At 41.2% G+C, this 27,621-nt stretch overlaps 1 protein-coding gene across 2 annotated transcripts; it reads left to right on the plus strand.

Annotated features, from left to right (window-relative positions):
- The first annotated feature begins 290 nt into the window (after positions 1-290).
- On the plus strand, positions 291-27,417 carry ZNF318 (zinc finger protein 318). Of its 2 annotated transcripts, XR_013956558.1 has the most exons (11): positions 291-713; positions 5,871-6,016; positions 10,884-11,517; positions 12,627-14,051; positions 16,752-16,851; positions 17,575-17,861; positions 20,661-20,864; positions 21,348-21,447; positions 22,489-22,607; positions 23,039-27,170; positions 27,287-27,378. XR_013956558.1 is itself a non-coding variant. In XM_080614978.1 (10 exons), the coding sequence occupies exons 1-10, from the start codon at positions 342-344 to the stop codon at positions 26,480-26,482; spliced, it is 6,831 nt and encodes a 2,276-aa protein (XP_080471104.1). In that variant the 5' UTR covers positions 291-341; the 3' UTR covers positions 26,483-27,417. The 2 variants fall into 2 exon arrangements, 1 of the variants encoding a protein (XP_080471104.1); XM_080614978.1 differs by having other exon boundaries at positions 23,039-27,417.
- Positions 27,418-27,621: the final 204 nt, after the last annotated feature.

Raw genomic sequence — 27,621 nt, forward strand, 5'->3', positions numbered from 1 at the left:
ACGGCCACCGGAGATCAGGAGCGGACAGGGACGGAGCGGCACCCTCATGAGCTCCCGCCTCCCTTCGGTCCGCAGGCAGCCCTGCCACACGTGACCGGCACTCGGCGGCTGCCATTTTGTGCAGGCGTCCCCAGGCAACGCCTCCCGTCCCCCGCCCCCTCCGCGGCCCGGGCTTACCCCGCCTCCCCCTCAGCCCCCCCTCCGGTGTCTGGCTCGGGAGCGCGCGCAGGGCGGCCGGCGGCGCGCACGCGCGGGGGGGGGGTGTCAGTCGGGGTTACGGGGGGGGCCGGGTCAGAGGAGCTGGGGCGACCGCGCAGGCCGCAGGGACCCCCGGCGCCATCATGTACCGCTCCAGCAGCGGCCGCTCCGGCCCCTCGTCCTCGTCTTCTTCTCACCGGCTGAAAGAGTGTAGCTCGTCGGGGTCCCGCGCTTCCCGCTCTGGCACATCGGGGCCGGGACCAGGCCGCGGCCGGCCTCCCCCGCCGCCACCCGCCGCCGCTGCCGCCTCCGCCGCCCCCGTCTCGCCGCCGCGCTCCGCTTCGCCCCGTCCCCCGCCGCGCCGCCACCGCTCCCCGTCGGGCCACCGCGGGGCTTCCCGCCGATCCCCGTCGCCGCACCGCAGCAGAAGGTTGCCATCGCCGCCGGGAGCACCAGGGCCCGGGGGGACCCGGGGCCGCCGGGGAAGCGAGCACGGAGAGGGCAGCAGCAGCCGGGTAACTACTGCCGTGCGCTGAGGGGTCTCGGTGCGGGGCTTGCCCCCTCCCTCGGGGGCTGTCACGCCGTGGGGGGTTCTCGCCGCCTCCGCGTCCCCCGCCCCCCGCGGCTTGGGGAGGTGTCTCTCCCGCACCGGCCCCGGCTGTGTCCTGGGGTCAGCCCATGTCGCCGCTGGCGGAGCGGCGGGAGCTGAGAGCAGCGGGGCCAGGGACCCGGGCTTGCCGCTGCGGGTTCCTTGCGGAATTGCACCGGGTCCGGGCTCTCTCTGTGCGGAGGGAGAAGGGGAATCTGTTCCCTGCTCCTTAGAAACACAAATTGGGGGAAAAGAATCGATTGCCATTTCAGATAATGTTTTGTTTTCTTTAATCCCCGTTACATTTTACGTCTCTTATCGGCTAGAGCCATTTTAGATAAGGCTCAGAGATGATGTTATCTTTTGCCAATGCAAAGGATGTAGCTAGTAATTTTCTTCCATTTAACATCTGTTTGTGTTACTGTATAAACATCGTTTAATTCATGGGACGATAACTTTTTTAAAAGGATGTTGAATGAGTACTTTGAGTTTTTTCAGCTGTCACGGGTGTACAAAGGAGACTGTTACAGATTGATATAGAGGTATTTTTTGATAGCAGCTGCTTTGTAGTTGGAGCTGTACTCAAGGTGTTCCAGTCTGCTCGCTCAGCCCTGAGCATGTGAAACTCTGGTTTGGCATCTGAAGTGATTCCATCTTGGGTGCAGACACCTCTGTCCTAAATCAAAGTGTATTGCTGTACTTTTTTGAGTGAGTGGTGTTAGCTCATTTAGATTGCATTTTGTTACTCCATGGTGGAATGATTGCCTTGTCTGACAACAACTGTGATATGTAATGGGTTCACTGTTGGTTTGCATTGCGTTGAAAGAGGAGATTTTAATACTGGGATGTTTGAGGCTATGGTTCGTTCCATGGTCACTCAATCCAGCAAGTCTACAATTTAAAAGAAGGGGGGACACACTCTTTCTTCATGCTGTGCAGTATATTCTGCCCCCTCTCTTGTGCTGTCCTTGTATTTGTGAGGTAGCTGATCAGGTGTCGGGGTGAGCCGATTTGAGGAAACAGTGTGGCTGAAAGTCAGTCTAACACAAATACATTGTCTGCTAAGATTTGTTGCATGATGGGACCCTAAGAGAGAATGGATTGTCTTCTCTAACGGCAGTGCTGGTTCCTACTGGATTTCTTCGGAGCTGTAGCCTTAGAATCACAGGTGATTGTAGTGGAGTTACAATTCAGTTATTGGTGCTATTTGTTCCTTGAAGGTGAGCTGTCCTGAAGGTATGGGAAGGTAATGTGTTTGACAGTTAAGCCAGGCTGAGGAGCTTGCCTCTGGCTGTTTGTTTTTGGGCTCTATTTCACCATTATCTCAATCGTATAGGTTGCCTGTGGGATAGCCCTGAAATTACATTGCTGCTAAGACCCACGATTGAAAATAAGTAATTTTTAAAAAGGGGTATTTTTTTAATTTGATTAATGCAATTTTGTGTTGTGGTTTGGTGGACAGTTGCATTCACAACTGAGGGGATGACAAGGTGGGATACAGGAGCAGAACTTTCTTAAACTGACTTCACCATCACTTACTCTACCATTTCACAGTATCCATGACTGGCTGTGAACCTGTGGCGGCTCTCAAAAACTTTCAGTGCCAGATGTGTTGGTGGTTCAGACTTGGAGAAATTTATAACTGGGAGTTTTTGACTGGAAGCCTCACACTGCCCTTTTAGGGGGGAAAAAAAAAAACCACCCCCACCCCACCCCCCGCTTCACACAAGCATTATTTTTGACAAACACCATTCTCCTAGTTCTCCCAGTGTTATTTTGCACCTTTATGGCTGAAGTTACAGTAATCCTCTTTGCAAATTGTTGCAGATTCTTGATGTTTTCCTTGCTTATTCTAATTTCAGAGAAGAAGGATTGAAAAATTACTAATCTGAGAAATCAGGCTTTAGTAAGTTATCTAGTGCTGAACTGCTGAGCCAATTAGATTTTATGTTTATTTGCAAGAATATACATTTAAGGAAAACCTTTCTCTAGGAAGCAGCATTCAGAGTAAAAGGGATCTTGAGACAAATACAGCTCTTTAACCTGCATTGTGCATTTTCTTGCATATGGTAAAGCCTGGCATAATTAATTATTAGAGTGTATATTGTGTACATTTCTTCCATGGAAGTTTTTGTCCACTGAAAAGTGTTTGACCGACGCTACTTCGTCTTGAAAAGTGATGTTACAAAGCATAAAATGCAAATACAGTTGATTTTACTTTTTAGAAGTACCATTTACAAAATCAGCATTAATTAGAGAAAGATAAAAGCTGGAATTATGGTGATGTTTTCCAAACAGGGGAACTAAGTGTGATCAAAACAAAGCAGACACCAGATATGTTGGGTCAGCATGATTGGGTACAGTTTTATGAAAGTTTTCGGATTTATATGACTTAAGACCCCCTCTCCAGAAGTTTTGAGGGTACAAAATGTGGAAATTCAGAAAGTTACACAAGCGTTGTTAGTAAACAGTGTTTTGGAGCTGTTATTGAGGAGAGATGAGTACAGACAGAAGACTTGAGGAAGAGGAATTGAAGCTACGACAAGGAAGGAGGATTTGGAGAGGGGAATGTATGTGTAAGGGTGGAAGATGTAGGTTGTGAAATGAAGATACTGATGGAGTAAGGGTATGGAGTTAAATGAAGAAGACTTTTGAGTACAAGCTCTAAGTTAATTGTCCCTACCCTTCATATGAATTGCAGTATGGAAGGAGCAGCCTTAGAGATTTCTTACTCCCTTTTCTTGACTCTGTGAGTTGTTTTGGGGTTTTGTTTGGTTGTTGCTTTTTATGAGATGGAGTGCATGCAGTCCAGGTTATCAGCACCATTGCACATTTTCTCACGCACAACTGGGATGCTGACTGCAAGCGGAGCTGTGTATTGGACTTCCTAAGTACAGATGGTGTTAGTTTCTTAGTAGCTGGGGAAAACTTTGTAGGAATTGGAAGAGCATAGAGCTACAATAATGGTTTGGGGCAAGTATTGAAAAATGTAATGGGGGAGAGGAAGGTCAGGGCTGTACAGTGAGAGATTATGGCAGACCTTATTTGTTCTTGCAGGGTTAACACATGCTGCTTTTATTTGTCTGCTGATCAGTGTGCTTGTTTTTTTTATAGTTTCTCTCAGATTCTTTTCTTTCTTGTAAGAAAATAGGCTGAAATTAGAGGACTGGAACATGCTTGGTCAACAGAGAAAGTGATGAAGTGATGAAGAGCTGGTATGCAACCTGTGCAATATTACATCAATGGTAGCTGCGGTTTAGGTGCCAGAACAGGAAGGGAGGAAAATGCTGTGCAGCGCATAGGTAGGAATGACTGCTGGTGGTGTTGAGTGCTCCAAAGGAAAAAGCTGTTAAAACTGGAATTTCGCAAACTGAGCAAAAAACCCCAAAACTTCTGAAGCTGAAATACCACCGTAACTGCTCTTGCTAAGCAATCTGTATGGCAGTCACAGGGAATCCTAACATCCTACCCTTTCTAAATGTAAAACTATTTCTTTCCTTTGTGCAGAAGTTTGTTCTGAGATGTAATCATCACTTCTCTGTCTTTATTTCCAGGAGGTGGTCATGTATATGCCCAACTTGCCAACAGTCTTGATGGCAAGAAGATGCCCTTCCAGATAATCACTTCTTGAGGCAGCCCTCAAAATTCAGTGTTATATTGGGCACAAAGTGAGCCTTCAGAGTGTTTTTATGAGAGATACATGCACCTTGTATATGTTGTATCTCAGCTAGGCTGTTGCAGGGTCATACTGTGTGATACAATGCAGTTGGTCTTAGAAAGCAATTAAAATGTGTCCTGATAGATGCTGGGATTCAAATTAATGGAGCAAAGTAAAAATCAGTAATATGTTACCGTAGGACAAGGTTATGTCCCCAGTGGATTCTAGTGCAGATTTGCACTGCAAATAAATTGCATTCAGGCAAATTTGTGATCTTTTTGTTTGTTTAGTTTTTCCTCTTGTGTTTTCTTGATGGAGATTATGTACTGTTCTTCTTTTGCTCTCTGGGAGGATTGAGCTGAATCTGCTGCTTTGTCTCAGAGGGTGGATGCAGGCAGGCAACAGTGCACCTGCTGCTTGCTACTGCAGTTTTCAGGAGTGAAAGCAATATGCAGTGCATGGCTGGTTTGGCAGAAGTGAAGCTGGTTCACTGCTTCCTGTTAAGATGAATCTAAACCATGTTGGTTTAAAAAAGCAAACCAAGTATCTCTTGTCTTCAGACAGTCTCATCTGTTTCTTACAAAGCTCCCCTTTGATAATTCCTGTATTTTAGTGGCATTTTCTAGAGCGATGCGCGGCATAACTAGTTAAGCATATTGTACCAGTAACGACACTTTCTGCATTGAGTATGTATCCAAAGGAAGGTCTCTGCAGAGGCAGTTAGCTCAGGCCTTCTGCGAAACGTTTTTTTCAAAGGTGACTTTGCTTAGCTCTGGTTGAGCTCTACTGATAATAAATAATGATAATGGGAACTCTATTATTGAAGGTGTTTCTATAGTCACTGGTACTTTTTTGCAGTACATTTGTATTACATTGCACTTACCTGCTGAAAGCAGCATGAGGTGAGGAAAACTGTTGAAAGCATCGCTGCTAGGAAAATCTTTGTTTACGCTGGTTTATACTTCGGTTGATATTGTTACTAAAGCTGGAAAGGGCCAAAACGCAGACACTTCTATTAAGAAATTCTGGCACTGTTTTTTATGTGATGTTTGTTTAGCTGCTTCTCCTCAAGAAAGGAGGACAGCAGCAAATCTGAGACTTTTTGAACTTCTGTTTTTTCCACCTTCCAAAATGGTGCTTTATGAAATGTATTTTTGAGTTGAAAATTTCGCTTCTATATAATGTAAATATAGAGCATGTTATTAGCAGCTGGGATGAGAACTGCAATGCAGTCAATACTGTCGCCTTTCTTTAGTAACTAAAGACAATTGAAATATTTGGAACAGTTGTTCTCCTAGCTTGATTTTTTTAATTAATTCATCAACCCCAAGTTTTACGTGTTAAGCAAAGCAGAGTCACTTGCCTTTCTATGTCTGCGATTAAAATTCCTGATTGATGGGCTTGCACTCTTTCTTCAATTTACAGAGACGTTCACCGAGTCTCCGCTCTGAGTCTTCACTGGAACAGAGTTTGCGGATTACTGTTGGTAATGACCGGTATTGCATTGGCACACCAGAGCGAAGGAGGCTGCCTGAGAGACTGGGCTCACCAATTGATAACCTGAGTGACAGGTATGGTCCTCTGCAGATGGGGGTTCAAGCATGTGAAACAGTAAGAACATGGGAATGGCTGTACTGTGTGAGACCAAACATCTAATTAGCCCAATGGATGCCTAGGGAACAAGGGTAGGAGGGCAGGCATGTAGTGATGCTTCCCTGGAATACTCTCCCAGCCTCCAGCAAGTTGTGGTGCAGGGGATTCCTGAACAAAACCAGCTTCCTGTGTTTATAGTAGCTCTAAATAGATGCTTCTTCTCTGATTTTTGTCAACTGCTTATTAAACCCATATAAACTAAAAGTGCCCGGAGTATACTGCGGGAGGGAGATGCTTCTTTTGACATTTCACAGCTTCAGCCACCTTCTTCTGTTTCTTATGAGTCTACCTAGACCTGACTGAAAGGAAGGTTGTTTACAGATAGGATAAAGCTTCAACTTTCTCATTTATTGGGAGGAATAATCTACTTTCCTGATTTTTGAGAATAGCCCAGAAGAAAGCTCTAGTGTAACTTGAAGAAAATTTATTATTTTGACTTCAAAAACTCTGCAGAAAACAAGTGAACATAGTCAGTTCCATACATGGTAAGTGTTAGAATTCTCAGGATCCCTTGTCTGGAATTTGAGAGAAACATATTCAATGAAGAGATGCCTTTTATGTAAAAAATACTGCTGTGAACAGTGAGGTATAAATATTAGTAGATAGTGTTTGAAAATCTTTGCCTTCTGTAGGAGAACAGGTATAATCTGGCAAAAGAAGTGAAATCAGAAGACTGTGCAAATGAAATAATTTTCTTTGTCTTGAATATTGTGAAGATGGCATAGTTTGTGACCCAGAACATACAATTGCAGTTTCAGGTCAGGGATAAACATCCAGCACAAAAAAAAAAAAAAAAAGGCACTATAACTTCAGTTTTTGATACACATATCCCCAACTGGTTAAAAAATGAAAAAAGAGAAAGGGAGAGAAAGAGGGAAGTGAGCAGATTAAGTGAATTTCCTGTCTTCCTCAAGCGTAAGGTTAAGTTTCAGCAGGTGCAGAAAATTGAATGAGAGTTTGGGTTTCAGTACTGTCACTTTTATGCCTTTACCTCAGTACTCCTGGGATCAGTGTTTGATTTATAAATCCCCTGTGCAGTCTGCAGTGTTCTGAATGAAATGAGTGCATATGCTAGGGGAGAGTACAGTGGTTGGAAGGAGCAGGAAATGGTATTTAGGAGAACTGGCGCTGCTCTGGCACATTAAGAACATGCAGGGCTGGGGGGTGGTTGGTGTATGTGGGTGTTTGTCCCATTGCTTCCTTTTTTTCAGTGAGGTTTTAAATATAATCTGTTTTGTGGTTATGATGCATGGTTAGAAGTAACGTCAGGAACAGTGGAGTTTGTTTTAGCACAAGAGTGAAAATGATGAAGAACTTTCACTTTATCTCTGTTACAGGACCCATAGATGTAAACAAATGGTCAGAATAGACTCCTGAGAAGGGATAAAAATAACAGTTGAATCAGAATAAGAGGAAATGAGACCATGTAGACCTTGGTTTTTAAGTGGCTTCTCATGTCTTTGTAGTATAGGTATGCAAGAACTCCATGTGATTGACTTTTTGGGGTTTTTTTTGTGTAGTCTGTTTATGCTGGCTGCACTTGTCTGAATAGTGCCCACTGCCCAGAACCTTAGGGTGTGACAACCAGGTGATCCCTTAGCTTTTCCTAAATCTTCTAGGTACTATTTTTGACTTCCAAATTTCTTCATTGTTTAGACATTTTGGTTGTTTTTAAAAGGCACTTCGTATTTGGTTAAGGAAATTGGTTTTCATGTGGTTTTTTGGTCATGTATTGGTTTTCCCCTCTGAGAGGCTGCCCTGGTACCGGGGACACTGACTTTACATCTACCACTGGGCTTTAAAGTAGCCCTTTTTGTGAGTCATCATTGGGTTTAATACTGGGCATGTCACATTCTTATTTGGCATGTGGTACGTTCTCATTGTCATTTAAAAAAAAAAAAAGTGTTTTCTGAAGATGTCTTTTAAAATTTTGAAGTAATTGGAGCACATAATTCTGAATTTACTTATACTCAACTATTTTTGCTAACTACTCAGAGATTTCAAGCAATCTCTTTTACAAATTATTCTCTGTAATTTGCAGGGCCTTGGGATGGTAAAGAGGTTCATTAACCTATAAAGGAAATAAGATACCACAGATGGAAATCAGGGATGCTTTTGGATTCTTCTGCAGCAGTGGATTTTCAGGATGCCCCAGGAGAGTTTCTCAGGGTGTGTGTGCATGTGCAGGTCCATCCTAAAACATCTGTAAGAACCTGCCCCAGATTTCTAGAGCAGCTGGCCTCCTGCACATGTCTAAGTAAGCATACTGAATGCTGCTGGCCTGTGACTTTAAGGTCACTTAAGCAGCTTCAGTCTTCTGTTTCAACAGATTGGTATTTTTTTGTGTTTGTTTTGTCTTCCAAAATCTCAGTATCTCAAAGTGAAGAATATATCTTACCCCTCTCCCTGTCTTCCATCTCTCCCTATGTCAGTATTTTTAAGATATTCTACTACTATCTGAGCTGGCATAAGCTATACAGAGCATCCCACCAATACTTTAATCAGAGGTTAATCCAAAAAATTAGACCGTATTACTGCAGAGACGTGGTCTGTATTAAGCCCCATTCTAAAATAGCATTTTTTTGGCATAGTATCAAAAGTGACAGTTGGTTTGAGCATGAACAGCTCATCTGACTTCCTATTCAAAGGCTGTGTGTTAAGGTGGAGTCCTGTTGGTTGCTGTCAGACTTTTCTGTTTCTGCCTATGTAAATATATATGCCAAAAAGTAATTTACCTTACACTAGTTGCAGTTCTCTGAGGCACCATGTCTACGTAGTTTATGATCTGTTCTCCTTCTCTGAAACTGAAAATTCTCGTAATTAATGGATTTTGTGTGGTGAAGGAATTGGGATGGTCACAGTGATACCACCTTGTATTCTCTCTCAGGGATGCAACAGCCTGTAGTGGACACTGCTGGCTAAAACCACCCAGAACAGTTAAAGGGACATATCTCTGTTGGATTTTATTTACAGAAAATGTACTTCAAAGAATCACAGTTTCTGTAAGACAAGTAATCCCTTTCCTCACATCTGTATTTAACCTTCAGGTTTTAAATTTGCATCTTAGCTGTTCGAAGTATATTTGGAACATCTTTTTAGTTGGAAATATAGTAGGTTTGCTGTTCCCTTATTTCCAAAGTATAACTAAATATTCTTTCTGCTATGTCACTGCAGTTAGAGCATTTGAATTGTAGGTGACACCTGGCAAGCATCTATGGAAATTATTTGCACAAAAATCACGTGAAGTTGTGTGGTGAAACACATCTATTACTCCACCATGTGTGTTCATGCAGCTTGTATAGGTCTAGCAAGCTCTCAGAAAAGGTGACATTGGGGATAGATGTAACTTCATATAGACTGTAAACAACATTTATGTGTTAAATTTAATTCTAGCTACTTTTTAGGTATTTTTGTGCTTTTGGAGGGGGTGGATGTGCATAGTTTGCTGAAAACTGGAAAGATGCCATCTAATACTTTGGGTACTGGTGTATGAGATATTTGCCTTAAAAGATGTGTTGGACTGATACGGCATCAAATATGAAATGCTTTGAAATTATGCAGGTTAGAGGTAAAGTACAGTTTTGTGCTTGTTTTGCTTTTAAGTATGCATATGTATGCTATGAAAATACTCTAGAAAAGGACCTTGTCTCTTTATGTCTGTTATTCTTTAGTCTGGTGACTTTGAAAACTGGGGTTGTAATTCATGTGCAAATATTTTTGAAGATGTAGTCTGGCATGACTTGATTTGTCCCTTCTCACATCTATGGAAGGTCTTTCCTGAGTAGGAGGATGTGATTTTTGAGGATTCAGGCAGTACATAGTTTATCTCAAGTCGATGTCTCAGTCACTCAGGAAAGACATTTCTCCAGGTTTTCTGTCCCATTGATTTCACTTAGGAGCTCATTTTCTTACCATTCTTGGAGGATCTTGCTAGATTTTTAAAACACCTGTGAGTAAAAACAGCAGCTGGTAATTTTAAAGTAGTTTGGTTTGTTTCTGTCTGATCTAAAGAACAGTACCAGAAAAGTTCTTATGGGTAGGGAAAAAGGTCTTAGTTAAAATAGTACTCCTAATTGGAGGTCTCTTTAGGAATCAGTCCAAAAGAAGATACTCTAAGAGATGTAGTAAGTTACTCTGGTGGTGTGCCAGTTGCACATCTACTGTGTATAATAATGCAGCGGCTGGCACAAAAGAATGATACCCTTACATTGACTATCTCTGGTTCATAGATGTCAAAAAATGTGCTTCTTTTTGGGTACAGCAGTAAATGCGGCAGTCCTGTCTACAGATCGGTTGCAGCAGAAAATGTCGCTGGAATTTATGGTCGTCATCCACAGCTGAAGATAAAAAGAGGATCTAGTTGCATTGCCAGTTTGAAACTGAATTATGCCTTGAATAATTCATATGAAATGTGACCTTGGTGTTTTGCTGGGAGAGGTTAGGAAAGGGATTGTGGTCTGAAATATGATAGTAAGGTGTGTAGTCTTTCCCCTTCACAGAAATAAAGCCATCGTATCAATTTTTCAAGGCTCTCCTTCTGTAGTATGAGTTGAAATGTTCACATCATTGTGTTTGCAGGTGACTTCCTAGGAGGGATATATAATATCATTAAAAATAAGTCTCCTTCTCTCCCCTGCCCTTTAAATGCATAAAATGTTGCTTCTGTTTGGTGATGGTGGTGTTATTCTGAAACTGATTTGGAAATTTCTTACTCTTGAGTGAGAATAAGACTTAGTTTACTCTGATTCAAGTACTTAATGTTTATTCTGTGCTTCTCTTACAAAGGGATGATATGGCTGATGGTCCAATATTCACTAGAGGCCTCTCGTGTCCTCGAGGCCTTGAGAGATACCCATCGCATGAAGATCAACCTTCAAGTCCCTTCATCATGAGACATGATGAAGACTATCGCAATCGAGATGTTTTTCTCCATCGTTCAGATTATAGTCCCCATTATGGTCGTCGAGAAGAGCTGCCTCGTGGATCTGACAGAGATGGTGATAAACTCAGGAAATCCTCCTACCCGCTGAGGCCAGAAGAGAGGGGAAGAGAAATAAAGCGTCCACGGTATGAAAAGGATGAGAAGATGCATGGTGTGAGTGGAGAGCATCAGGGTTTCTCATCAGGAACCCGAAACTATCGCAGACGAAGCCGCAGCCGCAGTAGAAGCCCAAGCCCATCATACCTAAATGAAGAATTCCGAGAGCTTGATCGTGCAAGACGGAAAAGAGAAGAAGAAGAGCGTAGCAGAAACTTGAATCATGATGTTTCTGGCAGTGGTTATGTGATCCCTGGCTTGACAAATACACTACAGACTTCTGAGCCTCGGTATGCATACAGGCCTGAGGAAATCCCATCCATGCCAAAAAAATCTATTTTGAAGAAGCGAGTGGAGGTGGAAGTAGAGTCTCCTGTTCAGGTTTGATCTCTCTCTGTCTGTCTGTATGTTTCTACTTTACAAAATAGTCACTTTATGATACAGAATGTTAGCTTGATTTCCAAAACAGAAATCCCAAATCTTTACATTTTCCTGTCTTCAAGAGAACAGGTATCTCTTTTCAGGCCTATACAAGTTAAGATTGCATTAGAAACTTTAAACAGTGAAGGCATTTAATCAAGAATCGTATATATATAAAATCTGAGACAGAATAAAGTGTCCATGCTGAAATTCAGTCCAGGATGCTGATATCTGGGCCAGCTTCATCTTTTTGTACCACAGGCAGTCAGGATGCTGATCAAAGCTTTTCGCCTGTTACAGTCCCTCTTTCTTGTTTATTTATTATAGAATTAAGTAGCTAATGCATCCTCAGTAGCTTTGGCTGAAATCATCTTTGAGTTTCTGTGTTTTTATCCCCTTCGAGCTGTAGACTGGGAGCAACCCTATTTAATTTGTACCCAAGCTACATCAATTGAATCTCAAAATGAGAGCAATGGAAAGATGTGCGATTGTAACCACTGTGATAAATTGATTTTTCTCATGATTTAGCGCATCACTTTTGATCTGCCTGTTGTACTGATCAGTGTTGGTTTGACAATGACATGTTTATCTCAGGAGGTGCTCCAATACTGAGGATCCCATTCTATACCTATTATTGGAAATGCTATTTAACATGGCATTAATTATGCATATATGAGGAAGTGACTGGGAATAACCCCAGTGCAGTTGATTTACCTGTCTTAAGATGTTGAAGTCCTATTTGTCTGTGATTAAACTCAAAGTATAGCCAAAATCATGTTGTGGGGTTTAAATTTAAAAGTTTCAGATCTTATGCTTGTAAAAAATAATGAAATAAAATTGTGATTTTGTGTATTCTCTGAGATAAGCATTCATTGCTGGATGTGACATTCTAGAATCGTTTTTTAACTTTCTAGACTTGTTTTTAATCTTCTTTGTTCTCTTTAAAATGTATATTGTCTTCTCTAACTCTTCAGCCCTAAACTCAAGAAATTAATATGCCCCTTTGTTCTGTGAGGTGCACAGTCACCTCAGAAGGTGCTGTAGTAAATAGCAATGTCTCTCTCTTTCAGCCTGAGGGCTTTTCAAGCAGTCTGGCTCCCAGCAAGGATCTTCCTCTTCTTTCTAGTCATTCGTCTTTGTCCCAGAGCAATGAAACAGCTCCTTTTGCCTCTCAAGTGGAGAACTTTCTCAAAGGGTTTAACAAAGACTCTGTTGTAGAGTCTGCAAACAAGGACTTGCATGATGGTTTATATGAGTGGAGCCCCCTTTCTGGGACTCCCAAAGATTCTTTCACTTTTGAAGATAAATTCGGAAGCTTCTTAAGTCACAAGGAAAAGGTGGAACCCAAGTCAGAGCCTACTGATCGCCCTACTGACTTCCTGCTGCCTCATGAAAGGGCCAGTCAGGATGGCAGTGGTTTCTCCCGAATTCTAGGCATGATGGCTGATTCTATAAGTGCTCAGGAGAAGAGGAGGCGTAGTTTTCCTGACATTGAGGATGAAGAGAAATTTCTTTATGGTGATGAGGATGAGGACACCAAAACTGAATCTCTCCCCATTCAGAAGCCACCAGTGAGTTGTGGCAACGAGCTAATAAACCAGAAAGTGAGTCCACCTCCTTCTCCTGCTCCAGCTGTCAAGCTGGATCCCTTAGAAGAGCCTAATGCTGAATATGCAAAGATCCATGACTTACTCAAAACTATTGGACTTGACATTGGTGTTGCTGAAATTGGAAAACTGGCTGTTCGTACCCAGGAACGCCTTCATGGCAAAAAGCTGGCATCTCGTTCTCCTGATCGTCGCTCTTCAGATTCTCGCAGACTGGACCCTTGGGACTTGCGTCGCAGCCGGAGTGACACTCGTTCTCCTGAGTCAGGCCAGCAGCACTCAGCATCACCTCCAGTCTCTTTCCAGCAGTCTAAAGATGCATGCTCTCTTCAGAAATCAGAATATATTAAGAACAAGCCAGTGGGACAGGATATACCTCCATGTGCACCAGAACAGCCTCTTCCTCCTGTCTCTCTCATACCTTCAGTTCCACCAACTCCTGCTAGTTTGCCACCTACACCTACTTCTGTTTCTCAATATCAAATTCCCAACTATTCCCAGTTCACTCCCACTCAAATGCCCCAAAACTATCCACCTCCCACAATGGCTCCTCCAGGATACGATGCATATGGGCACTATATGGCGTATGCAGCCTCTGGCTGGACCATGTACCCCGCTGCCCAGCAGCCTAATCCTACACTGCCAGAAGCTCATGGTCTTCTTACTATGGCTATGTCAGCGAACCCCACACGTCCCAACCTCCGGGTGATTGAGACAGTCTCTATGGGAAAGGATGTCCCTGATTTAAAACGAGATGGTTCAGTGCTTGTTCATGTCCCTACCACTCCTGCTCATTCCAAAGTGCCCCTTCGTCTGTCTTCACACCCTCTCAAAAATAACACAGAAAAGATGTCAGATGAGAAAAACCGGGCAGCTCAAAAGCAGAAGGTATGTTACCTGTTATGATATATTAAAATAATGTTGGACTGCTTGATTGCTGAGATAGAAGCTTTTCCTCTTCAGGTATGCCTTTTTATTCCCTGAGTGGCTCCAGTTTAAAAACAGCTGGACTAAATTTCCTGTTGTTAAAGTTTTCTGTGCATTTGTCTGTATTACTCTGTGAAATTTAAAAAAAAAAAAAAAGTTTAAAATCTCCAAAAGTTGGTCATCCGTAGGTTATGGCTGGACAGATAAAATCAAGCACAAAGTTCTTGGGGCCAGCCAAAATCTTACAGAAGAAAAACACATGGTGGCTACAGTTTAGCTTTATTGTGCTGAGCTTTAGTTATTGAAACACCTGAAGATATCTAGATATATAAATAGATGAAGGGACAGTATAAAGAAGGTGGAGCTGGACTTCTTTTGGTGGTGCTGTCCAGTGGCAGGACAAGAGACAGTCGGCACAACCTGAAACACTGGAGGTTCCATCTGAACATGGTACATGGTACAATAATACCATGGTTATACCTATATTAGACATTCTTAAATACGTACTAAAAGATTTTGTCATTCACATATAACTTTCCCTCTACATTTGTATTAACCATCTCTTACAAGAATCACAAAATCAGAGGAACTTAAGGGAAACTGTTCTTTACTTGGTGCATCAGCACCAGTTTAGGTTACGGGTGTTCATGTTTTCCTCTTCTAGTTACGTTTATTTATATGGTAATTACAGACTAGTGGGGAAAAATATATTTTAAAATAGGAAACTGGGGTATAAATTGTGAAAGGACTGGAAGAGTCCTGAAGGTTTTTTAAGTTTTCAAGCTGGTTTCTCCTCAGTGTTTGTTGTTAAAATAAGACCATAGGATGATAGAATGGTTTGGCTTGGAAGGGGCCTTTAAAGATCTTTAGTTCCAACCCCCTGCCATGGGCAGGGACACTTTCCACTAGACCGGCTTGCTCCAAGCCCTGTCCAGCCTGGGCTTCAACACTGCCAGGGATGGGGCAGCCACAGTTTCTGTGGGCAACCTGTGCCAGTGTCTCACCAGACTCATTGCAAAAAATTTATTCTTAGGTCCAATATAAATCTACCCTCATTTAGTTTAAAACTGTTGTCCCTTGTCCTGTCACTACAGGCCTTTGTAAAAGGTCTCTCTCCATCTTTCTTGTAAGCCCCGTTTATGTACTGAAAGGCCACAAAAAGGTCTCCCCAGGGCTTTCTTTTCTCCATGCTGAGCAAGCTCAACTCTCTCAGCCTCTCTTCATAGGGGAGGTTTCCCAGCCTTCTAATAATTTTCATGGCCCCAACAGGTCCATATCTTTCTTGTGCTAGGGGCTACAGAGCTGAGCACAGTAGTGCAGGTGGGGTCTCAATAGAACAGAGTAGAGGGGAAGAATCACCTCCCTTGATCTTTTGGCCATGTCTTTTGTGCAACCCAGTATAACGATTTGCTTTCTGAGCTGCAAGCACACATTGCCAGTCATACCTAATTTTCATCTACATATGCATATCTGCATTAGACAGATTCTTTCAGTGTAGCTGTGCTAATGATATATTGTGACTGTAGATCTTCTAGTAGAAAAACAGCACAACAGGGCCTGGAAGCTTTTCGCCTACTCAATGATTATATCACATTCTTGAAAAGAAATCAGTCCATGGAAGGAGGGACAACTGAATCCAAGAGAGGCTCAGAAGAAGTCACTTTAAATTTTTGGTTTGAGATCACCTCTCTGCTTTTTTTTTGAAGTGACTTAAAGAGGGGTGCTTACACAAAGTGCTACACAAGCAGATAAGTGAGCTTTCGCTGCTCAGCAGCTATGTTGGTAGAACTCCTGAAGCTTATTCCTTGCAGGATCTACAGATCCTGCCCACATCTGCATTGCTGTAGTCATACTAATTCTCTAGGACAGACAAATCCTTGGGTCAGTTATTGTTTATTCAAGGAAGGAGTCAGCAGTAAGCTTTAAGAGCATTATGAAGGTAAAAAAAAATGGGACTTGTCTCTTGAAAAATGAAGCCAAGAAGGAAATTAAAAGAACTTTCCAGGTTTCATTTTAGCATAAGGTTTCCTTTCGTGAGAATCAGTGAAAACCAGTGAAAAGCAGATTTGTGAGCTCCTCTTGCAAAAGTTTACCTTGCTGAGCAAGAAGCAAACATCATGCAGGTGTTTCAGACAGTTATGCCTGCAAAAATATGAAATTCGGTGATACAGTTATGGTCAGATTGAAACAGAAGCCTAAGTAATAGCTAAAATTGGCCAGAGTCAAAGCAGGAGACAGGGTGAAGAGCTGTGAAGTCTTCTGTCAGTGATGGAACATGCTGGCTGTAGAGATACTGCAGGAGCTTTGAAGAGCCATTTATTATGATCTTGCTTATACCTGTAGAAGATAGTCAGCTGAGCCTAAGTGCATGTTTCAGGCACTTTTTTTCATGCCTGTTCTCACTTCCCTGAAAGCTGTTTCAGGGAAGACACTGCCCAAAAAAATCACCTTCATATAGGGCTGAAGCTTGAGCACATGATGTAGTTACCTGAAGATGCAGAGGAAGAGGTGCATTTGTTGTGTTAGAATACTCAAGAACCTTTCAAGAATAGTGAGCAGTGTTCTGCGACTGGCAAACTGAGGTCCTGCTGTCATTCTTTCAAGACTGCTTAACTTGGGTCTGGAAGAGAAAAAAATCCAGTCTGCTTCCAATCTATTTAGGTGATAGAAGAGAGGGAAAAACTGAAGAATGAACGAGAAGCACGGCAGAAGAAGCTTTACTATCTCAAAACTGAATTGGACAGGCTTCGTAAACAGCAAGGTACAGTGCATACACCACACACCTCTCCCCACTTTTTTTTTTCCTACTGGGGTGTATCACAAGTCCTAGTACCTGCTATGAGATGTGAAGACCAAAATAAGAATAGTCTATATTTCAGAACTAGTATTTTCATACTCTGGACAATGCCGAACTCTTGAGAAAACAGTGAGCTAATTACTATATTAAAATTATTTATCCCAAAATCGGGCTGGTACACTGAAGCAAACAGTTGTTCTTGCATCTTCTTTGGCAGCTTGACAACTTAAATGAATTGCACTTTGTTCATTTTAGTGCTTCTTTAGAAGTGGGAAATAGTAACTGAAGACATCATTGTGCCTTTCAATTTTTTGTTAATCCTACTTGGAGAAGGGAAAGTCCTCTCTAGACAGAGCTGACTTTTTATTTTGAAAACTTTTGTTTGGTCAAAGCAAACACTTGATTTCCATCACCTTTGGAAAATGATACTTTCAGCTTGTTTGGTCACACAGGGAAATAATGATAATTAAACTGATTCTCTCTCTTGAGGATTATGATGCCTCTGTTAGAGTTGTATAACAAGGCAGATATGGTAATGCTGTACCTGAGAGTCAGTTCCATCTTTAGAACTTCCTAGTCAAGATTTAGCTGTAATATTTTATATTAGCATTTTACTTGTCACTGAAATAGTTATACAGATCTTTTCCTATTGCATTTCCAACTCTTCTACTTCCTTGATTGACTCAGGAGAGATGTTGAGGAAAAAACGTCGTGAGAAGGATGGACATAAAGACCCCTTGTTGGTTGAGGTGAACAGACTACAAGAGAATATTATGAAGGAGATTTCAGAGCTGCATAAAGAATCTGATGCAGCTGACAAGAAGCAGTCTGAGCTCGACAAAGTAGCACAAATCCTGGGGATTAACATATTTGAAAAGCCCCGGAAACCATCTGTGGAAAACAAAGATTCCTCAGAGAAGAACAGCAAGTCAGAAAATGCAAAAGGTCTGGAAAAAACATCTTCCTCCAACAAGGTAAAATCTTCTAGCTTGTGTGCTGATGATTTTCCCACTAAGAGAAGAGGGCACTGGGGAGACAGCTGCTCCCAAACATTTACTAGGGGATCATTTGATGTCATTTGTTTATCACGTGTCATATGCTGGTTTTGATGGTGCATATAGGTGAGAGTCGATGTATCAGTGTTCATCATTTGCCTCAGGGTTTGTGCAGTTCAGTACCACATAGTGGTTCTGATCTTGGTTTTGCTGAAGTGTTAGTTGGACAGTATCATGCGTGTTTGTAGCTGTTTAGTCTCAGTGCCATACCAGGAGGACAGGTGGTTTTTCTCTACAACATTGCTGACACGGCCTGTCAAGGATGAATGTTTGTAGCAGCAAAGCTCTCTGCAAGTCTGGAGCATGTTGGCCTTCTCACTAGGTGATGATATTAACAAATCAGCTTAACGTGATTATTATATACATGCTATGTCTTCTCTATTTAAGAAATGTCATAATGCATCATTATGGTCTCTCTGACATACTCTATATTAATGGGTGCTGCATATATCAAAACAAGCTTACTGCATTACAGAAGATAGTTTTTACTTTGGAAGTAGTGTATGACAGTAACATCTGAAAGGTTATGCATGATTCAGGACATTGATTATCATGCTTTTCAGATGTTTTATTCAAATATATAACAGAAATAGCTGATGGGAGGTGGTAAATGCTTTTTGTCTAGACCTTACTGTATATTTTTCGCAGAGAGGAAAATCTGTGTATCCTATAAACTTTTCCTTATGCTTCATCCTGGTCTGATTCAGAGAATTTATTGGTGTCTTTCATTTTAAGGCTTGCTTTTGTATTTTGTTTTTATTGTTTCTTGAAACATCACTGAAATTTAGTGTTCACTTACTTTTACAAATCATTTGCTTCAGTAGCCATTTGTAAAGCTAAAGTAGACAACGTCTTTTAAATCCTAAACTGCATTAAGTTATATTGCTTTCTTTTCTTGAAATATGGCATGTGTGAATGTATTTTTAATTATTTTAACTTTCATTGTTTGTATTGTCCAAACCCATAATGACTTGATCCCCTTTTCACAGTTCCTTATTTTAACATGGAAAATACTGAGCTCTGGCTAGGAACATTTAATACTTTCAGATATCTATAGGCACACAGGACACTGCCTTTAATGTCTAAGATTCACCTTGTAATTCTGATTGTTAGGTTTTTTTAAAGAAAAGAAATACGGTGCAGGCCTTTTGACACTGAGCTCGGTTGCCTCTGTCAACCTCATGGCAAAAATGTATGCCTTCCTGCTTACTTGCAAACTGCCTTGTGGTCCCTTGCTGCTGAACCTGTGTCTCTGTGTTGTAGTTACATAGTGCAGAGGTGAGCCTTGGACTAAACAGACAAATCATCTCTTCTGGGCTCTAAATAGCAGCAAATTACAAAGTCATCTTTGAGCTGGGGTTAAGCATAAACTGGATTTAAGAGTTGACTGTCACCTATCTATATGAGAAACATTGCCTTTTTAAAGTTCTGATGGAGATAGTATTTTTATAGGATATATTGGGTGGATATATATCTGTAAGTAACATAAACAATGACGCTTCTTAGACATCATGAACATCCTTACATGCACTTCCTGCATATTATAAGCTGGTCCTCTCATTGTTTTAAGAGTATGTGAGCTTTCCTATGTTCTTGCACACAGAGTTTCTGCAAATATTCAGAGTCACTCCCTACTCTGCTACCAAGACTGTATTTGGGGTATGGGTATCTGTGGGGTACATAGTGGCCTGGGTGTCTCTTCATTGTTTGACCTACATTGTATGTTGTGTGGGGTGGTGTTAATAGGAGAGAATGTATTCCTGTTTATCCAAAGGAATTTCAAGTACGGCAGATGTTATTTAAGAATTTTGAATCTGCTTGAGTAAATTTGTTCAACATGGATAGTGAATAACTTGGAAATCATGCAGCCAACTCGGGTCTGCTAAGTTAACATGCACATTAGAAATAACATAATGGGCTTTCAGCCACTGAAAATGTAACTCAAACCTCAAACTACATCTAGTACTATTGTAATATAAATTATCAGGGCTCATTCATGATCCAGATCAGGGATTATTTGTTTTGCTATTCTGCAGTGTTAGTTTAGTATTAATTTTGGGTAGAGTCCTGAAATGTTTGTGTATCACTGTATGGCGTCTTTCTGTACAGATCAATGTAAGTGCAAATATCACATGCATAAACTGAAAGATGCTTCACCTTGCGTACTTAGGTAATTAACAAAAAACCATCTTTCTATTATTGCTAAGAAAAAAGTCTTCTGAAGAATTCAGGAACTCTCAAATAATCTGGTAAAAGTGCTTTTAGTCAAACAGTTCTTACTTCTTTTTTTTATTTTGCTTTCATCCAAGCTACTTTTACAGTAACTTCTGAATGCTTCTAGGGGAACTGTTTTAGGTCTTCTGGGCACTGTTTGGCTAGTACTGTAAATTGGAATTACTCAGATCTTTATGTGAAACCCATGAAGTGGGAAGGGTGCATGCCATAGGGAATTTGTTCATTTGGTTCCTTGATTACCTACAACCATCCAGCCATTACATCTGGGAGCCCTATTGGAAGCTCTTCACTGCGGCCATGCAGCGTCTTAGTCGGCAGTACCAGCCCTCTGAAACAGTGGAATTAGCCTGGGCCCTGAAAAGCAGGTGATACATATTTTTATTTTTGGTGTGTGTGGCTTCTGCTGGAGGCAGGTTCTGAGTTCTAGAGCATTATGTCCACCCTACCTTGTCTTAGAGAAGTGTTTCCTTTTGTTCAATTTAGGAATCAAAAACTACTAATGAAAAATCCAGAGGTAGAAGCCCGAAGCCAGCAGAATCCTCTTCCCAGTCCTCCAAACATCCTTTCCAGTTGGCCAATATTTATGAATATTATGATGCAGGGAACCACTGGTGCAAAGACTGCAATACCATCTGCGGAACCATGTTTGACTTTTTCACACACATGCATAATAAGAAACACAGACAGGTATGTTGCAGGCTTTCTTCAACTAAGTGCATTTCATATTGCTGTAACTATTAACACTAAAACATACATCACAGAACTACATTTTACAAGTGAATCTGAAGTAATAAATGAACCCAAGAATTTGCTTATGAAATCCTTCTTTCCCTAATGCCAGATTTAGCAATTTGTACAACTCCTGATGTGTTCCAACTAGTAAATGGGGCCTGTGTCCAGTTTGCTCAGGAACTAGTGTTTGATATTTGTGTTCCTTATGCTTACTTGTTCTTTGCTATCATTTGCACTTTACCTTTTGCACAGGTTATTTTCTCATTATAAATTGCAAAAATGGGAGGGGAAAGAGAGGAAAACATAGTTCCTGTAAATATTCGCGCGTTGATTTTAATGTTCAGTGTTCTGAAAGGATGTTAAAAAGGAAAAAGTCAAGTGTACTTCCCTTACTAGTGTAATACATGAGCCTGTATACCTCTGTCACTGTGCAAATAGACCCTGGATCCTTACAACAGACCTTGGGCTTCGAAGACACAGAGTGAGACCAAACAAGACTCCATAAAACGCATCGATAAGATAACTGTTCCTGCCAAAGGTATGTTAATTTTTTTTAACTTGGGCATCATCTCCCTTTACTGTCCAGCAGGTTCCAGTTGTTCAGAGAAAGGAATTTCAAAACTTTACTTGTTATAGGAGCACATATAAATACTGTATTATTAGGTAAAAGGCAAATTATTTAATTTCCTGGTTGTTCTTGTGCAAAAGATCATGAAGCAAAAGCGTAGGAAAATACAGCATATTTCCTTTTCTTCTTTTTAGAGTTTAGGTTTTTATTTCGAATGCGGGGTGACTTTTTCTTTCTCCAGTGTAGTTCTGAAGTGATTTTTGCCAACATGCTAGAATTCAGAACACAACCACAAGAGCTTGCTGTATTTAGGTACATCTTGTGCAGTAGTCCACAGTCTTGCAACAGACTTCCATTCAATACATTTTTAGTACAGTTCTCCCTGAAAAATCATTGATGAGTACTTGGTAGAATGTGGATACAGAGAATCTGAGAAAGCCATATGGAAGGGACTGTAAGTGATTTGAAAACTTACGTAACATCTGAATGATTAGATCGGCCTGACAGTGATCAATCACAGTTTATTAATCTCTTACATACTTCTAGTAGTACCTGGTGAAGAAGAATCTGCAGTGTGTTAGATGACTGCAGCTGCTTGTGTAGGAGTAGAGATGTAGCCTTGCTGAACTTCAATGAAAACACTTGCGTTCTTTTTATAAACTAGATTTAAACAGGTGTTAAGTATTTGAACAGACTACACCACAAAGGTGGAAAATAGATGAAGACTGTAGGAAATGTTAACCTACTTGAATTGGGGATAGCTTTAATACGTCGGATAGCTCTGAAATAATTTTTTGAATCATAGTAAACAATAGTAATTCTTCACTCTATGGGTTTGCTCCTGGCAGTGGTGTTTCCCATACTGTAAGCATAAGAAGAGCAGCATTAATTTTTCCAAAAGGAACATTGCTGGAGGGTTTGCTCTTGTTCTTTGATACGTTTATCTGGCTTTGTAAAGAGCTTGGCATTTGTTAAGTTTTGTTTCTCTGATCATTTTCTTTGGCCTTTCAGGCTCTGAGTTTCTGATTCCTATCACTGGATATTATTGCCAGCTCTGTCATGAATTTTTTGGAGATCAGATCTCAGCAGAGCAGCATGTGAAAAGTCATCCCCACAATGAGAAATACAAGGTTGGTAGCTGGTGTACCAGGAGTGTAGCTTCTCATGTTAGCTTCTACTTGTTCTGTCTTCCTTTACTGAAGAATGACACTTGATTCCTTGGAGTATATGTATTTGGTTATCTTCACTACATTCTACTGAACTAAATAAGCAGAACTTCCCACTACATAGAGGATAATCTTTCATCTGCATGAGGTTGAAATGGAGTTTAAGTCCCAGTGTTGATTTTCAAATTCTTCTGTAAAGTGACAGCACTGCTTCCACTCAGTTGACAGTAAGTTACAGAATGTGGAGTTTGTAGCATCTGAATTTCCTGGTAGGAAGAAGTTCTCTACTGTCTGAGTAGCACTTAATGAACAAGTCAAAACTGTTGCAGAGCTGAATTTATTTATTTATTTTTTCATTGAAACAGTGGCTAAAATTGTGCCATTTATTTCCACAGAAATACATAGATGAAAACCCACTCTATGAAGAGAGGAGAAATTTAGACCGTCAGGCTGGATTGGCTGTAGTTCTGGAAACAGAGCGCAGGCGGCAGAATGAGCTGAAACGGAAACTAGTCGAGAAACAGAAAGAAGAGAAGGATGAGAAGAAACCAAAAATAATAAAGAAAGAGGAAACAAAGAGTATCCCGGAGCTTGGAGAAGGGACTAGTGAGACTCAAGGCAAAATAGATTCTGCTGGGCGAAAAATGGGTATCAAGCTTAAGCTGAAGAAGGAAGAGAAAAAGGAGGAGAAAAAAGAAGAAAAGAAAGAGGAATCTAAAAAGGAATCACCAAGCCAGACTTCCTTTGGGAAATTCAGCTGGAAAAAGACTGAGAGAGACGATAAAACCCCAGCAGGCACTATTCCAAAGGAGGAGAGTACAGAAGGAAACAAAGAGGAGACCAAGTGCCAGTCTGGGAAACCTCATGTCAAGCCCATTGAAATCAAACTGTCTGGTAAAACTGTTATTCCACACACTAGCCCTTGGACACCAGTTGTTGTCACATCAACACCAGCAAAAATTCTACCCAATCTACCAGTCCCCACCATGATTTTCAGGAAGTCTACTACTGCAACAGTTAGCAAACCAGCACCTTTGAACACCTTTTTGTCCATAAAATCCTCTGGAGCTACCACCAAACCATTGCCTGTGGTAAAAGAAACTAACACAGACCTTCTGCTTCCCCCAGATATCATCTCAAAAGCTTTTGGAGGAGAAGAAGTAATTTTAAAAGGGGCAGAGGAGGATTTGAAAGCAGCAGAGAAAAGTGAATCTTCTCAGACTTCTGATATACCACCTCCACCCCCTCCTCCAATAGCAGTCCAGCAGACAGCTGTCATCCCTGCAGATGAAGTAGCTCCAGGTGTGTCTGAAAGTGAACAGACAATGCTGGCAATGCCTGTGAGACCCCCTCCACCACCACCTTCAACTGCTTTCAGTGAACAGGCAAAAAAGGTAGAGAAACGGAACTCTTGCTTGGCCACAGCCAATGCTAAAGATCTCTATGATATTTTTTACAGTAGTGGTGGAAAGGGTTCAGCTGATAGCAAGCTTGCCAGTTCTGCACTTCCAAATGGAGAAAACTGTAACCTAACAAAACCTGCAGATTTATCTGCAAACCATAAAACAAGTAATAGCTCATCCTCCTTGAAAGAGGATTCTCAGAATGTGGCTACTGAAGTTAGCCAAGTCCACTCAGCTGAGACAAGCTCAGAACTTGGGAAAACTGATATTCAGGAGACCTTAATACTTCATAATGAGATGAGCCCTGACATTGAAAATGGTATTCTGAAAGATGTAGGCCAAAAATCTCAGACGCTTCTTTCAACAGATGTTCAGAACAAATTGAAAGAAGATTCCTCACGTTGTAATAATCAGGTGACAGGGCACTGGGTTCTCAGTGAGAATCAGGATGAAATAAGCAAGAAAACACTTCAGCCTCAGCTATCAGAAATGTCAGTCACAGAATGGCCAGAAACAAAAACTGCTTCTGGTTTCCAGGTACCTGCAGAAATCGGACTTGTGGATATTAGAGGTAGAGAGCAGGTAGGTAGCCAGGAATTCTGTGATCTGCGGAAAACAGAGATTCAAGAGAAGGTTGAACAGGAAGATGCAAATAAAACTGCAGTTAAAACTGCAGTTACTAACACAAATGTTCCTGGTACCTTGCAGAAGGATACAGAGATGAAAGACTGGGAAGAGGCAAAGCCTGAGCTTAGCTTGCACTCAAAGACTTTGCTACCTGAAACACAGAATAAAATTCAAAATTTGGGAAACTCCCACTTAGGAGAGGAAAAATTAAGTGATAGCTATAGAACTCACTCAGAAACTGATAGTCCAGACTTGCTCTGTAATTCTCAAAACACTTCAAAAGAAAAAGCTTTAGTAGCAGTAACAATAGGGCAGAATTCTATTGATGCCTCCTTAAAAGATGTAAAACTGAAAAGTACAGCTTTGGAAGTAACTCATCCAGGAGCCCTTGGCAAAGCTCCTCGATTTTCAGAAACCCAAAGTAAAATTTCAGAATTGACAAGAAGTCCTGGTGAATGGGACACTTCCAGAACTAGTAATGGCGAAGAAGAGGTCATCACAACCTGTTCTTGTTCTGAAAGTGATTGGGATCTATCAGATTCTCCAAATGTAGAAGTAAAAACTAATTCTAATGGAATTAGTGCTTCAGAATTGACAGAGGCACAGCCAGACACATGTCTCACCAACACAGAAGCTAGAAGTAGCGTATCAGAAGCTCAAGAAAAAGTTCAACCTGAACCTTCAGGCCATGCAGTGCTAGATAACAAAACCCAAAGGCAGGAAGTTACATGGTTAGTGAACACCAGCTCTGCAAATATTGTTGAACTCAGATCCAGTGTAGAATTAGTAGTTGAAAAAAAATCGCTAGGACACACTGGATCTGATGCAACATTAGATAATGTTTTTATCAAAAGAGGTGCAAAAGAAGTAGGGACTGGAGGCTTTTCTAGGGTTCACTCTGATCATGTCCGAGAGTCGGTAGTTGCTTTATCAGCAGATTTCCATCGGGAACATCTTTCAGAAGAAGCCGTCTGTGCCCCAGAAACAAAGCATGAGGTTTTAAGAACCTCAGCAGCCAATGACTTTCATTCAAATTCCACTTACTCAGGATTGAACACTGAGCAATCTGGAAGTCTCTCTGCAAATGTTCATGTGGATAGCAAAAAAGCTTCTTTGACATCAGAAGATGTGAAAAACAATGAGTCTCCCTCCCAGAAGGCAGAACTCAAGCTCAAAAGTGCTGATTACAATTTGAGAGATACTAAGGTAAAACATGAATGCTTCAGCATCCTTACAACAGAACTTTTAAATGAGAATATCGAAGAAGTCTCAAAACTAGAAACTATTTCATCCATTAGGCTGGAGTCCAGTGAACTTAAGAAGCTAGGCAATGAAAAAGCAGTGGGTGAAACAGAGATTACTGATTTTGCTACACTGAGTTCTGCTAGTCAGGAAGATAAATTTTGCACACGGATTTCTCAAACAGTTACGCCACAGCTTGGACTGCAGTCCTCAAATAGTGACACTACAGAAGTGGTCATGCCAGTTCTAGAAATGCAGGGCATTTCTCCCACGTCTGAGTTCCTTCTGCGTGTGGAGGAGAGCAGAGGTGGTGCTGTCGAAATGCCGTCACTGAGTTGTGACGGGGGCAGTGCAGAAAGTCAGGCTTCTGGCTGCACAGAAACTTTCCTTCCTGGGCTCAAAGAAACACATGGGAAGGAGGGTGGCTCAGGAGGCAAGGGAGCATGCACCATCCTGAGCAAGAAGACTGAGCAAACAGAAACTGCTGACAGTAGTTTGCAAGCTACAACAAAGTCAGGAGTCTCTGAAAGCTTAGCTGAAAGCTTAGCAGAAAGCCCAGTGGGTTGAAGTGAACCCAGCCAGTCCCAATATTTGAGGAGCCAGAGCTGGGATTATGTATATGTTTTTTGTTTGGTTTTTTTTTTTTTTTTTTTCCAGTTGAGGGTTTTGGGTGTATTTTGCATCCTGTGGTAGGACTTGACTAAAGGGAAACTTACATCATTGGAAACCGGACACATACTTTATTCTGTACATAATTAATTGTGTAAAATGTTTTTTCATGTGAATTTTTTTGCCAATTTCTTTTCTACACTCTGCTATTAAAATGGAATCTGTCGTTTATAATGCGTGCGTCTTTGTTGTTTATTTTGGGGGCTTTTATTCTTTGACCGTTTTTGGATGATTTCCAGCTCACCCTGTTTGTGTCAATAGCACTGAGTAGCCCAGCCACTGGGACAAGCTCAAGAACAGCAATTTAGAACTTGAGGAAATGGAGACTTGCAGAAGAGCTAAACCTGAAAATTTGTTTAAGCTGTAATGCATGATTTTGTTTACTTTCATTGTTTGAAATGCAAGAATGTGATTAGAGTTGGTTTTGTTTGTTTGTTTATCTGTCTCTGTGATTTGTAATTACTGTTGTATTACATCTGTACTTAAGCTGCTTCATTGTATTGTATAAGCACATGTATGGATGCCACAGCACTAAAGCAAGGGGAGAAAATCTGTCCGACTGGCTTTTGGAGAAGAAGACTAATCGGTAAGGCTCTGTGGCCTGACACCTGGACCAGACATATTGAGGTCACTTACATGATTTGAAATGGGCTTTCTTTCATTGTATTGTGATCCAGTAACTATTTGTGTTAAATCATTTAGCAGCTGACCAGCTCTGAAGAAGCAGAAGACCAGAACCCTGGTGTCAGGAATTGGACTCGCTTCATGTGATAGAGACACATGCATGCCTACCCTGAATGGTCCTTGAGCGATCAAAAGCTCTAGTGTGATGGTTCTCATTTGTATAGCTTGTTAAAGACTGAAGTATTAAATGTGTTTGCTTGGATAAATATGACATTTGTAAATTGTTTAAAAAATAAACATATGGTGGTCAACAAGACTTTCTTCCTGATTTTCTTCTTTCTTTTCTTAAGGAAAGTGTTTTATTTCAATTAATTTCTAACTCCTGTAGTAGCTGATAAAATTGAGAAATGGTA

Source organism: Psittacula echo, assembly GCF_963264785.1.
Source record: "Psittacula echo genome assembly, chromosome: 4".
Lineage (NCBI taxonomy): Eukaryota > Metazoa > Chordata > Aves > Psittaciformes > Psittacidae > Psittacula > Psittacula echo.